At 34.0% G+C, this 14,558-nt stretch overlaps 1 protein-coding gene and 1 pseudogene across 2 annotated transcripts; both read left to right on the top strand.

The window, feature by feature from the left end:
- The first annotated feature begins 2,505 nt into the window (after window positions 1–2,505).
- LOC145587433 (uncharacterized) lies at window positions 2,506–6,599 on the top strand (annotated as a pseudogene). The gene is made up of 8 exons (XR_014101263.1): window positions 2,506–2,690; window positions 2,818–2,993; window positions 3,657–3,724; window positions 3,820–3,921; window positions 4,006–4,161; window positions 4,608–4,726; window positions 6,026–6,145; window positions 6,226–6,599. The product of XR_014101263.1 is annotated as an uncharacterized LOC145587433 (transcript).
- A 1,430-nt stretch (window positions 6,600–8,029) lies between these two features.
- Window positions 8,030–12,625, top strand: LOC145589398 (putative plastid-lipid-associated protein 4, chloroplastic). The gene is made up of 6 exons (XM_081645942.1): window positions 8,030–8,388; window positions 9,007–9,120; window positions 9,946–10,041; window positions 10,689–10,763; window positions 11,408–11,475; window positions 12,168–12,625. Exons 1-6 carry the CDS (start codon window positions 8,071–8,073, stop codon window positions 12,238–12,240), a joined length of 744 nt encoding a protein of 247 aa, XP_081502068.1. The 5' UTR covers window positions 8,030–8,070; the 3' UTR covers window positions 12,241–12,625.
- The last annotated feature ends 1,933 nt before the right edge of the window (window positions 12,626–14,558 follow it).

Genomic DNA, 14,558 nt, shown 5'->3' with positions numbered 1-14,558 from the left:
TAAATCATTACACTATAGAATTTAAAGCGGTTAAGTTGTATTTTTGTTAAAATTTTATGTATTCTATATTTGTTGGTAAACTATAAAAATAAAAGAGAATGGATCATAAAAGTAATGGTCAAGGGATGTACAACAAGAGAAATAATTAAAAAAGTGACAGATACACAAATTGAGACATTTAAATTATTATTTTTTGTCAAATTCAAACTCAATTTGATTACTATAAGCCTAAAATGACCCTAAAACTTTTAATGAAACATTTTAGACATGTAAAATCAATTTGTTTTAAAAAAAACTAATCCCGTTAACGACTACATAACAACAAGGTCACCATATGGTTACTATGGCACTAAAGGATTACAATGTGTAACTTTCCAAAATAGAGGGGCACAGCTTGGAAAAGTCAATCGTATAGGGTAAAAAAAAAAGGAAAAATTGATTCTAATAATCCCACCTTTGGCCGATTCGCCATTAATAATCCCACATGTTGATTATTATTTAATAATCCCACCTTTAGGGGACATCTTCTTCCAATGATCCCTGGCCTGTTGATAACCGGTATAATGGGTAAACATGCCACGTGTTACTTTGTGATTTGCTGAAATATTTTTTATATTTATTTTTTAAAAAAATTAATTTTTTTTATCCCCTATCCTTCTTCTTTTCCCCTCCTTCCTCCATATTTTTCGGCTAGGCAGCCGGCAACCCCACTACTCCCCCTGCAACCAGCCACCCCCACCAACGAAACACTAAAACCCAGTCACGCCCACCCCTATAACATCCTACCCCAGCCACCCCCACCCCCGAAACATCATACCCCAACCTATCCCACCCCAAAACGATTCATTCCAGCCCTCCCACACCCCAAAATGCCCAACCCCAACCTTCCGTAATTCCTGAAAAACGCCATCCATCATTCCCCACCTTGAAACGCCCCACCCTAACACAGGCGCATCGTGGGTCTTCAAATTGGAGCATCGATTGAAGTTGTTGGTGTCAAATTGCTAGATTAGAGGCCAAAATTACGCTTTTAGGTGGTCAATTGCTGATTGCGGGTGGTTTGAAGGTCGAATTGATGTTGATTGGTGGCGGATTGGAGTGCAAGGACTATGAAATAGTTAAGTTGCGCGAGTTCTGCGGAGTGACAATGGCTCGCTGGTGAAAAGGTGGTGGCGTGCTTGTTGGTGAGTGAGCAAGGAATAACGAGGGCAAAGGGATTGCATGTGTGAGGGGCAGAATTAGGTTAATTGTTGTTGGTGGTGCGTAATGGTTGGAAATGAAGGGGGACTGGTGGTTGGGGAAAGGAGGGCTGATGCGTGGCCAAAAAAAAAAAAAAACACTAACCCAATGAACAGGTTACCGGTCATAAGGGACCATTAAGAGAAGATGCCCCCCAAAGGTGGGATTATTAGATAATAATCAAAAGGTGGAATTATTATCAGCGAACCGATTAAAGGTGGGATTATTAGAATTAATTTTTCCAAAAAAAAAACCCTAAAATTTAAGTATAAAATCAAGGATTTATGAGTTATAGCTGCAGGTGAACTCATTATCAATTATATTAAGATTTCTGTTAAAATGAAAACGGATTTTTCACTATATATCCTGAGTTTTTTGTTTATTCACCATATACCCCTAAACTTTTATAAATTCATCCTATACCCCCGAGTTTTCATAAAAATACATCATACACCCTTGATGACTAATGATTGTTAATTTCATCGGTCATTGGGGTTTATAATGACCCAAAACCACCTTAAATACATTTCCCTATCCTTGAAATCACCACATTCCTTTTTCCCACCCCCAAAATCACCCAAATTTCCTATTTTCATCCTCCAAATCAATCATACGAATATGATTATGGAGATTTGGAGTGATTTCGGGTTTTGGAAAAAGGAGATGAGTGGTTTCGAGGATGGGGGAGAGATCAAAAGTGATTTTGATGAATAATTAACCAAATTTCACTCATATTATTGTCATTAGGGGTATATGGTGAATTTTTGTAATAACTCAAAGACTCAAAGATATATGGTGATTGTTTGTAATAACTTTGAGGGATACGGTGAATTTGAAAATTTTTAAAGTTATATGCTGAAAAAAAAAAAAAAAAAACTCAGGGTATATTGTACGAATTATATAGCAATGGGATATGAGATATTTCTGTTGTGTCTCATCCCATTTGGGTAAAGAGCCAAGTATCCCACTTGACTATTCCTACTTCGGGTCATTGGGATTGCTCTTATTGTATAGCACAGGTATGGTTTGTGTCGACAGGTTTCTCCGCTATGCTTTGTGGATTCCGTCGAGTGGTTTCTTGAAAGAAATAATATACAAGAACCTGCTAGTCTGCTACTAACCATGGTTACCTAACATTATGTAACCTTTTTGCTTACTTTTGCTTTCTTTACAATTTTTTATTCAGCTGACACATTTTCACATGCTTATATTTACAAACTTGCCAGTCGATTTACTTGGTTCATTTATCCGCGAGATAAATGGGGGCTACCTCGATGTTTCCCATCTTAGTTTTTCAATTGTTTGTGCTTTGTCTGTAGGTGCTTCCTAATATTTACTGGTTCTCAACAACAATCAACTCCATAAGTATAATGAACGAACATGCTCTGCTTCAACAGACAATTTTCTCTCTCCAGTCAGCCTCTGCATCCTCTTCCTCTCCCACCTCGAGGGTACATATGTTCTACCTTTATTCTCCAACTTTGAGTGGAATGGATTTAAATAATATTTTTTCAATTTCTTGCTAGGCAATGCCGTTACTAATAGAAATTTGATGTGCATGTGGAACTTTTTTTATAGGGAAACTCACTTGTGGTATGTCATTCCTGATGAAATAAAGAGCACATCACTCTTGAAGCAGTATCATGATATCCTTTCCCCTTATGAGAAAAAAAGTGTTCTTAGCTTCCAGGAAGACGAGGTCAGGAAGAAAGCCCTCTTAGCTCGTGCTCTGGTTCGCACTACTATTGCTAGATGTCAGTATCCATCTCTATTTGTTTTGGAACTTTTTTTTTTTTTAAATTGTTTTGTGTAAATTTAATTGGTGGCTATTTCAGCTTCCAGTGATTGAGAGACCTTTTAACTTGCAATGTCTTACAAATATTTTGTTTATCCTTCTAATTTTTGTTAACGGAATAATCACTTTTGGTTCATGTAGCCGACCTCACTTATGATATTAAGGCTTTGATTTATTCTATTTTTTGTTAGGATATTGAGGTTTTTTTTTTTTTTTTTAATTTTTTTTTTGTTCGGTAGCAAACTGATAAATGTACAAACTTTCATGCTTGATTAATATACACTTAATGCTTCATTGGGATACTGAGTTGTGTTGATGTGCTACATGTGTGTGTGTCTCTTTCAACTTCTGGAACTAGAGTAGCGGATTGACTCTTTTATTTGAGCATATCTATGGAGGCTTCTAGAGCGCGTTGCTTTCATTTGATGCTATTACCATGATAAGCTCCATATTTTTAACCACAATAAAAAAGGGTTTTAGGTTTGTGCTCTTGACCTTTCATCTTAGGACTCTTTAAGACTGCAAGCTGTGGACTTCACAATTCTTATGTCATCCGTTTGTTTATAATAAAAAATGTCATCCAATAATGAGTTACTGATTTTCTGATTGCATTTCATGGTAGATCAGACAAATTCTTTTGTTGACCCGAGATCTTTGAAGTTTAAGAAAAACTCCTATGGAAAACCCGAGGTCATTGTCGTCTTTCCTTATTTAACTATTGTTTTCATTACTCTGGTTTGTCATATGTCTATCTTCTCTTATTATGGTTGCTCTACATTTTGCAGGTAGATTGGCAAGATGTACCTGATATGAGTTGGCCACCATTGCATTTTAATTTGTCACACTCCTCATCCTTGATTGCCTGTGGAATTACAACCTATTCTCCTGTGAGACATACTTTTTCTGCCTTTTAGCTTAAGAAAACTGCTTACTTGATGCGGACTTTTGATTTGATTCTCCATGCCATGTAGATTGGAATTGATGTTGAAGATAAGAATAGAACAACAAAAAATGATGTCATTTCATTTGCTAGTCGCTTCTTCTCTCCCTGGGAAGTTGATCACTTGGCCAATATTTCAGAACTGGAATTACAACGCCGGGAATTTATAAAATTATGGACACTCAAGGTAATGACTTATAGTTTAAATAATAAAACTTCATGCACAAGCTTGACATGTGTGGGAAAAACTGTTCATTTTATTGAAAAGTCAGGCAACAAGAAATACAGTTTGATAATTGTAAAACTGTTGTACTTTTCCTTAATTTTACCTTTTAAGGTTGTGAAGTATTTAAGGGTTCCTAAAAAGTGTTTGATACGTCCATTTCTTGTCATTAACCAAGGCATGTGAAGGTTGAATTGGTAAATGTCTGCAATGCTAAGGGGAAGAATGAAAATGCATTAAATAAATTACACTCACTCTATTGATGAAGACAGGACTGACAGGCCATAAGCTCTTAAATTTCATTAATTGGGCCTTTCTATTCAGTATATTTTTTTGGCTTTGAATTGTAGTTGACAGTTAACATATCTGATGCTCTGATCTCACCTTTCACGTGTAATTTAAACTTTCAGGAAGCTTATGTAAAAGCATTAGGAAGGGCTTTTCGGCCACTCCATTTAAGAGCTTCAGGATTCACTTCAAAGCTTCTTCAAAAAATTTGTCTAAGATTTCAGAAACTGCTGCTCTTAAGGTATTTCTTTGGATGTTCTCTGTCCTTTTTAATGAAGTTGATGCCCTTACAAATAGATCTTGTAGCTAGATTATTATATGACTGGAAAATGAAAGTTTGTGGCTTATTAAGATTTCAAGAATTGATGGGGTGCTTATCTGTGTAAAACCAATCTGAACTAGAATGGTCCAGTAATTTTAGTCCAGACTCTGATTGCTGTATTGTCTGGTTCCTTAAATCTATCTATCTTTTGCAAAAATCCTACCGCTATAGTGCCTTTTGAATATACCTCCTATGTTCTCAATTAATTACAACATATCTTTTTTACAGACTCCAATGCAAACTTTGTCCAATGTTATCTTAAATTTTAAATAACATATATGTAAAATTTGTAAAAAGCTTATAATAAAATCTCACATGATTTTAAATTATTTAGTACATCTGTATAATTATCTGATCAAATTTTTGTAGTTATATCGATCACCAAATGATCTTACAAAAAGCAGACAATTGGACAGAAGAAAAGTAGGTCGACAAATAAGGGGTCGGTAAACTATATATCACTTGGCATTCTAAATGTCAGAAAGTACCTAGCTAGGAAAAGAAAGTTATAAATGTATTAAACCAATGTCCGTTAAACAATTAAACTTAAGCTAAATGTAAACCTTTTAAATTTGACTAGGGCTTCATTGTCCAAGAAGGGATGAGAGGAGATACAGATAGTCACCGTGGAAATTGGTAACGTAACCAAGTCAATAGACTTGACGAAAAAAAGAAGTCAATAGAAACTTGTTCCATTAGTTCAGTCTCTGGGTTTCTCTGCTTTTCTCTGCAGCATATCGTTTTCGTAGTTTGCCAAAAGTTTGAGCTGAGGACTGGAGCAGAATTCATGTGTTCCGGATTGGTCTAGATTAGTTGGGCTGATGTTCAAGTGCAGGCTGGATATTCAGCTGCCCCTTCTGACAATTTGTGATTATGATTTTCTACCTTTTCATTTTTATTCTTTTTACGAAGAATCTTCAATTGGGAGACTAATATCTTAGAATGTAGTGTATTAATATGTTGTTAGGACATGTTTTGCGATGTCCTTTTCTAACTTGATTTTGGTTTTTTTGGGATTTGGATAGATATTAGATGCCTTTTCATTATATGTGTGCTACAAAAAATAAATAAAATGCTACCAATTCTATGATGTTATCAATATATTGCTGATTTTTTGAAACTAAAATTGTATGAGTGTTTGCGGCTTACCTATCTGTGTTTCTTTCTATTCTAAAAGTTCTAACATGTTTGGTCACTTCCACCTCATGGTGATGCCAGGAATCAGATATTTCTGTTGAATCATCTCAGTTTAAACTGGGGAGTGGCAGTTGGCCCTTCTTGACTTGGATGATACTCATTATGTTGCTATTTGCACACAGAATGATAAATTCAGTAAAGGTATGGTATAGTTTTATCAAATTAACGGTTTCAAAACATGGATATGGGATATCACTTGTAGATTTGGTCTACTTGTGCAGAAAACCTATCACCTATGGCTTTGAGAGTGTGGAAAACGATTCTTTTTTTGGAAGATATGTGCATTTCTGGGACTCGTTCTGTTATCACAGTTGGTGGGCTTGTCAAGCAGCTCTGATTGTTCAATTAGCAAATGTTTTTGATGATAAGTGCAAATATGATGAAATTAGTTACATGATAAAACAGTTAAACACAAGAGGAGAGCTTAATCGAGAATCGAGAAAGGGAGTGATCTGATCATTGGGCAGAAGCTAAAACCAACTTATAACTTTCTGGTTGTTCAAGAGGCTCTTACTTTGTACTTCGTTTTATTTTTTTCATTTTATTTGTATAACCCTCCAACATTATGCAGAAAATTTAGCTAGGTATTACAGTATTTTTCATTATTAATCAACAGTTCAAATTGTGGCAGTTGGGATATTATACAGAGTCAAAACGAGTATATAATTGCCCCATTTGTTCAAATTTTAATGAAGAGGCCAATTCAATTCTCTCTGTTTAATGTGTGTTGGTGTATACGAAGTATAAAGAATGTTAAAAGTGTTAATAGCTTAGCAGACGAAGCCTTGGGCGTACTGCACCATGCAAGCAACTAAGCAAGCATAATAGAACACTTGGTGTATAAAAAAATCTTGTACACCAAGCTTTTTATTGGTTGAAAGGGAATTTTATTTTAAAGTGGGTCATCCTTCTTTTTCTTTCCCTTTTTATCTTGGTTGAGTTGGCAATATTTCATTGATGGTGTACAAGGGAATCTTGTACACTAAATGTACCCCTATCCTTTCCCATAACTCAAAAACCAAATCCTTAGAACTTTTCATTGTTCTTGTACAGTGGACCAATTGGATTTGGACCAATTGGATTGTGTAGCAATCAATTCTTCTTCGTCATACTCCAACTTTGAAGAGATTTAATAGTGTAAGGTTTGAATTGAATTATTACTTTCAATAGAAACACTAAGCACACGGCGTCAACGATTATATGAAACTGAGTTACATACAGGTTGAGTACATGTGTAATGTGCGTAAACTGAATCAGCATACACCCAAGACATGGCGAAATAGATTGTCAAACTAAGGGCCTGTTCACATTGGAGCTGAACTGAACTGAACTAATTGGAGCTGAACTGAACTGAATAGAGCTGAAATGAATATTTATGAGAGAAGGAAATTAGGAACTGATTGGAACTGAACTGAACGAAACTAAACTAAAATTAAGCTGAAGTGAATAGGCTCTAAATCAATCAAATAGATGAATTGGGCACTGCTCCTTATCTTAATACCAACAAAGTACATTATTGATACCAACAAAGCGTTTGTATTTTATTTTGGTATCATGGTAATACCATCTAAGCATAAATTTTATATCAACGAACATTATTAGAGTCATTAATAACTTAAGTTATTAGAAGTAGAGAATTTCCCATTTTACTATACATAACAACCAAAAAGTAAAATATTATAAAAAATTGCGAGTTTTTTTTTAATCGAAGAATCCGTTTTAATAAATTGTTTACCAAACACTCAAAATTGTTTTTTCATAACAGTTAAATCTCTAATAAGTTTTAATATATATTTTTTTTTCTTGAAAGATGATTTCAATAAGCTAAAAACTCCTTACCAAACAAAACTTTCGGATTACAAAACTAGCTCCGTCTTATCTTTAGGATGGATCAGGTCGGGTCAATTTTGCAAGTGTAGTTCATCGTATGAACCAAAAAAAAAAGAAAAAAAAACAAAAAAAAAAAACACCATTCCTTAGCAATTTAGCTATCATCAGTCAATTTTGTCAGATTCGTACCTCAACTAAAAGAAAGTTTTGGAGGGACACCATTCCATATTTCCATTATGGCCTTATCTTCTTCAGTATCTCTCCCCAAATCTTTGCCTGCAAATAAATCAATCAGAAAACTCCCAATTCATCAACCATCTTCAAACATTCAATTTCCAATCTTTCAATACCTCTCCAACAAACCTCTCACTGACCAATGCAGCAGCAGCAGCAGAAGAAGTAGCAGCAGTACTAAAACTAAAGTTTCCTTCTTTCCTGCCTTCTTTACCAAAGGTAAAAATGCTGAAGCTCTTAAAATGGAGCTTCTTGAGGCCATTAAACCCCTTGATAGAGGAGCTGATGCCACCCCTGAAGATCAACAGAGTATTGATCAGGTTGGAATTTCCTCAATTCCCCTTTATTTTTTCTTTTTTGCGATTTTCAATTACAAAATTGGGGTTTAGGATGATTTTGTAATTTGGGTGTTTTAGTGATGCTACTATATTTATGAGTATAGTAATATAGTTACATCCATAGCTAGCTCTCTCCAATGTAGACGGAATTTGATTCAAGGTCCTTGGAAGACTTAAACGAACTAAGCTAGTTGACATCTTTCGTGTTGTCCGTGTACCCACGAGTAATATATTTGAATATTTATGACATTATGAAATGTTTTGATTGAGGATTAAGACCCAACAAAAGAAATGTGGAATAAGACTTACCTGAAATTATGTGGTGCAAATATACATGCCTTCTTGTTGTTGTGCTCAGTGAACTAATGATAATAGTGAAATGTTAAGTTCATAGGAGCCAATTTTGGTGAGAAAAAGTAGAAAGCTATATTGTCTCAGGTTTATTGATTGCATGTTTGACTCCTTAAAATGCCATAATAGTACAATTGTGCAGTATTATAGTGTGTAGTCTACTAAAGAGTCTGGTTCAAGATAGCTGCCAAAAATAGCTCTTTTCTGTAATTGGGTCTAATTTTGGTTTTTAATTGTGGTGTTCATAAGCTTACTCGCAAGCTCGAAGCAGCGAATCCAACGGAAGAACCACTGAAGTCTGATTTACTGAATGGGAAATGGGAGCTCATTTACACTACCTCGCAAGGAATCTTGCAAACTAAGGTTGTGTTATAATCTATTGAACTTCAAATGCTGAACTACTCATTATTACCAATGTAATGACGGTTTATCATCTTTCCACATTAGTTGCTTGTTTTATCTTGTTTTATTGTCTGCCCATTTTTTTTTATTCAGAAGGAATGTTGCTCTAATTATCATTTATCAGATATTGTAGTAATAGAAATGTAGCCAATTATGCAATTGTGCTTTCAAGGATTGTTCTAGTTTGCTTTCTACTCTTTTTATTTTTTCCTGACGTTTGATTTATATGTTCAAAAGTTCGAATCTTAGGGGATACTATTATTATACTAGTTTTCTGAGCAATTCTTGAGCACGTGTTTTCATGTACTTCTGCATATGGAGGAAATAGGGAGACAGAGCAGTAGGCTACATGCAATAGCATATTTAGTTCATATGTTTGTTATTTGTTGTTCACTGAAGTTTGAGTTTCAGAATTAGAACAGCAGTTTAAACTTTCCAATTTAATAATTACAGAAAATATGAAAGACTTTACTTAGTGACGTCATTGCCTATGCTACCTAAGAGTATAGGAGTATCAGTTGCAATTTAAGACAAAAATCATATTCTATGAGTTGATCAAGCCAATCTCCGTGCACTGAACATGTAATCAAACAGTAGTAAATACATTGTTTATGAAGGGGAACTAGTACTTTTTAAAAAGATGAGCATATTGTAAGTTGACTTGGGGTTTTTTTTTAGTTCCTAGTCCTCAAATTGAACTAGATGTTCTCGCTTAAAGTCATGATTTAAGCTTCTTCTATTCCTGAATGCAGTTCTGTAATCAGCTCACCTTTTTTTATTTGACAGAGACCTAAATTCTTAAGATCAAAAGTGAACTATCAAGCAATCAATGCAGATACACTTCGGGCCCAGAATATGGAAAGTTGGCCATTTTTTAACCAGGTAACACTTATTGCCTTTGTTTTTATCTTGCTCAAAGAAGTTATAATGACTAAATGATTGTATAGGTCCGTATTATTTTGTTTGAACTTTTCCTGCTATCCTTCTACTTATTGCAATTCACAAGTGATTCAGGATTGTTGAGCTAGGCTATTTATTTTTGGTAATATTTAAGAAAGGTTCCAATATATATACACATTGCTTAGGTTTAAAAAGCTGCTTTCTCAAGTTAAGAAACTGTCCTATATTTTTAAAACTGTCCTTTTTAAGTATGGTGAGGAAGCTGTCAGGTTTGTATTAGTTTTTCCTCACTTCAATCATAGCTCAGTTTATACATTAATTTTAGACTCTTATGTAGCAGTTAAGATAATGTTTTCGAATCACTCATAATCTTACATGTAATTTGGAGTTTGGACTGCAGTGCTAAGACGCTATTGTATCCTGAAACATTTATTTCTTGCTTACTGGTCCAAAAACTCATTGGCCTTCAATCTTAATTACCGAGTGATTCTCATTACATATTGTTTGGTGTCAACAAATTTACAGTACGTTGTAGTATATGCTTCTATCCCTGCACGACAGATAAATATACTTTAATCATAGATGGTTTTAATTGTTCTTACTAATGTGCTCATCTGGATCTTTTCCAGGTCACAGCAGATCTCACTCCGGTCAATTCAAGAAAAGTAGCTGTGAAATTTGATTATTTCAAAATAGGAGGGCTGGTAATTCCTCCAATAGACCAATATTATTCATATTATATTTAGTTGGTTTTTTGTAAAGCTTGTACAGAGGAACAGGCAAATAAAATTTGTGAGTATATTATTCAAGGACACATATTTTCTACTTCCTATAATTTACTGCAAAAAGGGGGATTGCATAAGCACTTGCCAAGTTCTTTTTGCACATTTATTTTTCCCTTACAATGTTCTTTTTGCATAATCAATTATACCTTTTAGACATCCATGATCATAGAGACAAGATCAATTATAAAAATATAATATAATGGCTAGTGTTATGATTGATATAATTTGCATCTTCTCTGAGTGCTTTTCTTTTCCTTCTCGGAGATTTTTAGTTTTAATTAATCCAATGACTGTATCTCTGGCTTGTAAAGATTTCTTGATTTTTACTGCTTTTGGTTTGGTTACTATTCAAAACCCATATTTGCATCATCACTATTACCTCATTGCTAAAACCTAAGCCCTATGATAGGAAGTCAGCCAAATTTCTTACGAAATACCTAGTGCATGAATTGTGAAAATTCAGTCAGTCACACTAGAATAAGAGGCAGCTCTAACACGAGTTCTTTTGTATGCTACATCTTGATTTCTAGTCAAGTATGATTAAATTTAGTCTTCCTCTGCAGATACCAGTTAAGGCACCAGATTCTGCGCGTGGATCATTGGAAATCACATACTTAGATGAAGAGTTACGGTACGCAGCATAAAAATAACATCTGTTTTGTATTGAACATGATCTATATTACACGAGGTGAATTTCTGTGAGAACTATCTTTAGGGTGCTTTACATGAGAATCATTTTTAACCCTCTATTGAGAACACACGCGTGTCTCCTGATTGACATAATAAGAAACTGAAAGTAAGTGAGACTTTACATTCGTAAACCAATGATCCAAAGCTCTAAACTATCAGCATGGATGATAAGTATTTTCTCTTGCATAATACTCCCCACTAACCCCATTTTTTATCTGCTGGGCGAAAATGCACCCAGCTACACACTGCACAAGATTCTAATTCCTACAAAAGCAAATTTTTACTACTAGTATATTTATTGCCTTTCTAATGTCTTCTACCATACTTCTTTATATAGAATTCTGATACTACTGTGACTTACCTATACCGCCATGCAGCTCATTTTTAATCTTTTATGCTTGATAAACACTTATCTTTTATGCTTGATATACACTTATCTCATTTTTAATAGTGTTATCATTTTACACATAGTTCTATCAAAACTGATTATTATTAGTCCTTTTTAATTCTCCTAAATATACATGTCTTCTGTATTGTGAACAAGGACAATAAATGCAACACAAAAGGAATGGAGTGTTACTTCAAAAGTGTTACATCAGATTCATGTATTCTAATTCTATCGTTTTGTTCCAGGGTATCAAGAGGAGACAAAGGAAACTTGTTCATCTTAAAAATGGTTGATCGATCATACAGAATTCCAAGCTAACGAGTAGATCTGTGAATGTCAAACGGTCTTATGTCTGGTCTTCTTTGGGGCATATTCAAGACGTCAATGCTCTAAGCAGTACAGGACATTTTCTTCTTCTTTTTTTTAATCTCCTTTGATATACAAATAAAATCAGAGATTAGCCTGAAAATTGTGTACAATATGATATATGTACATTACACTCTTATAGGATTGTATAATATAATACAAAATGTGAGTGTTGTAAACTTGTGTACACTGAACCGATGGTGAATTTCTAAAAATTGTCGAATTTGAGAATCAGTCACTAATTGATTGTTCAATAGGACTGGCTTCATGTATGAACTTATAATTTAAATGACAAAATATCTCAACTAATTAATGGGAATTATTATATTTTGAACTTTTTATTGATGTGGTAGTTTGTATAAGCTTGTTGTACACTCTTGCCTGGAGCACACGCATTGGGGAGGATATACTTCACTCTCTCTCCTCCAAAGTAGTATCCTCTTTGACGTAAAAATGTAAGAGAGGATACTACTCTCAAGAGGAATGTAATGTATCCTCTTTGTGAAGAGGATATTAAATGTTTGGGAGAGGAATGTTGAGTGGGTCAAAACTAATATTTTAATATTTTTTTTGCCTTCCCCTTCAATGAAATAGTTTGCTTATTTCTACTGTGTGGGTCTCACAAAGAATTATTTAGAGTAACTGTAATTTTTATTATTATTATTATCATTGTCAATGTTAGGGTTTATTACTATTAATTTTTTTTCACTTAGGCCATGTTCTCTTCACCTTAAAAAAATAATATTAAGTAAAAATAATTTCAGTTCAGTAAAAATAAGTTCAGTTCAGTTCAGTAAAATTAATTTCAGTTCAGTAAAAATAAGTTCAGTTCAGTAAAATTTAGTTTTCTTAAAGAAGAATTATAATAGAAAATCAGTAAAAATAATTTAAGTTCAGCAAAAATAATTTCAGTTCAGTAAAATTAATTTAAGTTCAGTAAAAATAATTTAAGTTCAGCAAATATAATTTTGTTTCAGTAAAAATAATTTCAGTTCAGCAAAAATAAGGTGAAGAGAACGAGGCCTTACTGTCATTGTTTTTATTACTATCAGTATATCGTATTAATTAACGAGACATCTGTTTTTATTATTGTCAATGTTAGGATTAATTACGAGTATAATTTTTTTCCCATTGATTGTCATCGTTTTTTTAATTACTATATGGTATTATATTGTATTTATTAACGATCCGGAGCGGACCTACATTGGTGCATCCTGAGTCACGTGACTCACCAGTGAGGGAAAAAAAATATCAAGCTTAATTTTTTTTTTAAAAAAAGAAAGGTAAATAACTAAACACGTGAACTCTCCTCTCTCCTCCTTTTCTCTTTTCTCTCTCCTCCTTTTCTAATTCTCTTTTCTCTTTCCTCCTTTTCTCTCTCCTGGCCTCCTTTTCTGATTCTCTCTCCTCTCTCCTCCTTTTCTCTTCTCTATCTTTCTCTCTTTTCTCTTTTTACTCCAAAGATAAGTATCCAACTAAAATATCACTATTATTGGGATTATTCTTGAGTTTTGTTGTTTTGAAACTCAATATAGTGGGAATTTTTTTTTTTATTTTATTTTTTTTTGTTTAGATGTGTTTTTATCTATCTGGGGTTTTCTTAATTGGTCTTAATTTGGTCTTTTTGGATCATTCTTGATTGATAGAAAAAAATTAAGGTTTGTATCGAACTTTGGTTTTCACCTAATTTGGTAGGAGATTTGACATTCTATATTGTTGAAATTAATTGAGATTTTTGATTGAATTTTGGGTACCATTAGGGAGTTAGAGTAGGTTTATAATTTCCCCAATTAGTGTATATTTTAGAAGTGATGGCTGATCGAGCGGAAGATTCGATGAATTTGGACTTAATTTAGGGTCTGGGTCTCTCCTAACTCGTGGTCGGGCCTATCATTAGGCGTATCGGAAAACATTGTTGGGTAGGAATCACCTTATTATGTTAGCGAGGCTCTAGGCAGTGAAGTAGGCATCGGTGGCATTGAATCAATAATTCAGGGTGACTTACAAGTTCGGAAATCCTGGATCTGCCACTGTTAACGATAGTAGATGAAATTCGTTTTCATTATTGTCAATGCTAGGATTTGTTATTGTCATTGTTAATTAATTATTGTCATTGTGTTATAATTAACCTGTAGTGAGGGTATTCAAAGTAGAAGAGAGGAAGGGAGTGATGATCCTCTTTGATGTGTGAAAAAATATAGAAATAGAAAGAGGAAGTGGAAGGAGATAGTGAGAAATGATGTGGATGAAAGAGATTATGATGTGTCGAT

The sequence above is a fragment of the Chenopodium album genome, chromosome 17 (genome assembly GCF_948465745.1).
Source record: "Chenopodium album chromosome 17, dcCheAlbu1.1, whole genome shotgun sequence".
In the NCBI taxonomy this organism is placed as follows: Eukaryota; Viridiplantae; Streptophyta; class Magnoliopsida; order Caryophyllales; family Amaranthaceae; genus Chenopodium; species Chenopodium album.
Note: the sequence above shows the minus strand (reverse complement) of the source record. Positions and strands in the feature narration are given on the sequence as shown.